Raw genomic sequence first — 1,134 nt, forward strand, 5'->3', positions numbered from 1 at the left:
TTCTAGAGCATGCATTTTCTCGCAAATGCCATCAGTTAAAATTTTTTTTATTGCTTTATTATTATCATATTTTATTCAGCTTGGCATAAATAAAATGCTCAGAAATATCCGCTGGATGTTTTCTCTTTTAATTTAATATCACGTATCCTATTTTTGTAGTCGTCATCCCGAAGTCAAGTGGGCACAAAGGTCCGACAAGATCTACCTTACTATTCTCTTAGCTGATGCAAAGAATGTTCAGATTAATCTTGATCCAGATGGTGTTTTCACTTTCTCTGGCATCACTGGTTCAGACAATATCTTGTATGAGGTCAAATTGGAGCTATTTGATAAAGTAAACGTTGAGGTAAGGTTAATGTCATGCACGGACACTATCATCGACACTTTCAAATGCATCTTGTTTTTTCGACCAAAATTCGTTTTTTCTGTAGGCAAGCAAACTAAACACTGGCGTTAGGAGCATCTTCTGTGTTATAGAAAAAGCTGAGAAAGGGTGGTGGAAGAAGCTATTGCGTGGTGATGGAAAGCTACCTCACTACATTAAAGTTGACTGGGATAGATGGGCAGAGGAAGATGAGGATGATGGTTTGTTCTTTACTTCTGTTTATTTTTATATACATGGCATACAATTTTTATGTGTTCACATATATCACACCTAAACATTCATATTTACATTCATAGCACTTTGGTGCTTTAAACCTATGCATGAAAAAGTGTATTCCACTTTTAAAAAGTGATAATAGTGCTGTTTTTAGTGTGATATCAAAGATTTTAAGTACTACATGTGTAAGTATCAAATAAGCATGAGATATGTAAATACATAAGAATTGTGTGGATTTTAAGTACTACATGTGTAAGTATCAAATTTTAAGCATGAGATATGTAAATACATAAGAATTGTGTGCTATGTATGTAAATGACCCTAAAGAATAATCTTTTAATAATTGAATTGTCTGAAGGCATGAATTATGCATAAGCTGTAGGGGAAGAACTTTGAAGTCTTTTGGAGCACATTAAAGTACTGCTGAGTTTATTCTCATATAACCACAATTATGTTTGCATATTTATTGGTTATTGATCAAATATTTTTCTGTGATGATGATGTGAGTGTGAGCCAAGCTGACTCGTGATTTG

The 1,134-nt window shown here is 33.5% G+C and overlaps 1 protein-coding gene across 1 annotated transcript; it reads left to right on the forward strand.

Annotated features, from left to right (window-relative positions):
- Window positions 1-157: 157 nt before the first annotated feature.
- Window positions 158-647, forward strand: LOC110035606 (uncharacterized protein OsI_027940-like; the record flags this gene model as incomplete). Its single annotated transcript, XM_020739862.1, has 2 exons — window positions 158-346; window positions 432-647. Coding segments are annotated over 2 exons (405 nt in total), but the record flags the coding sequence as incomplete, so codon positions are not given.
- Window positions 648-1,134: the final 487 nt, after the last annotated feature.

This window comes from Phalaenopsis equestris, unplaced genomic scaffold (genome assembly GCF_001263595.1).
Source record: "Phalaenopsis equestris unplaced genomic scaffold, ASM126359v1 Scaffold198457, whole genome shotgun sequence".
NCBI lineage: Eukaryota > Viridiplantae > Streptophyta > Magnoliopsida > Asparagales > Orchidaceae > Phalaenopsis > Phalaenopsis equestris.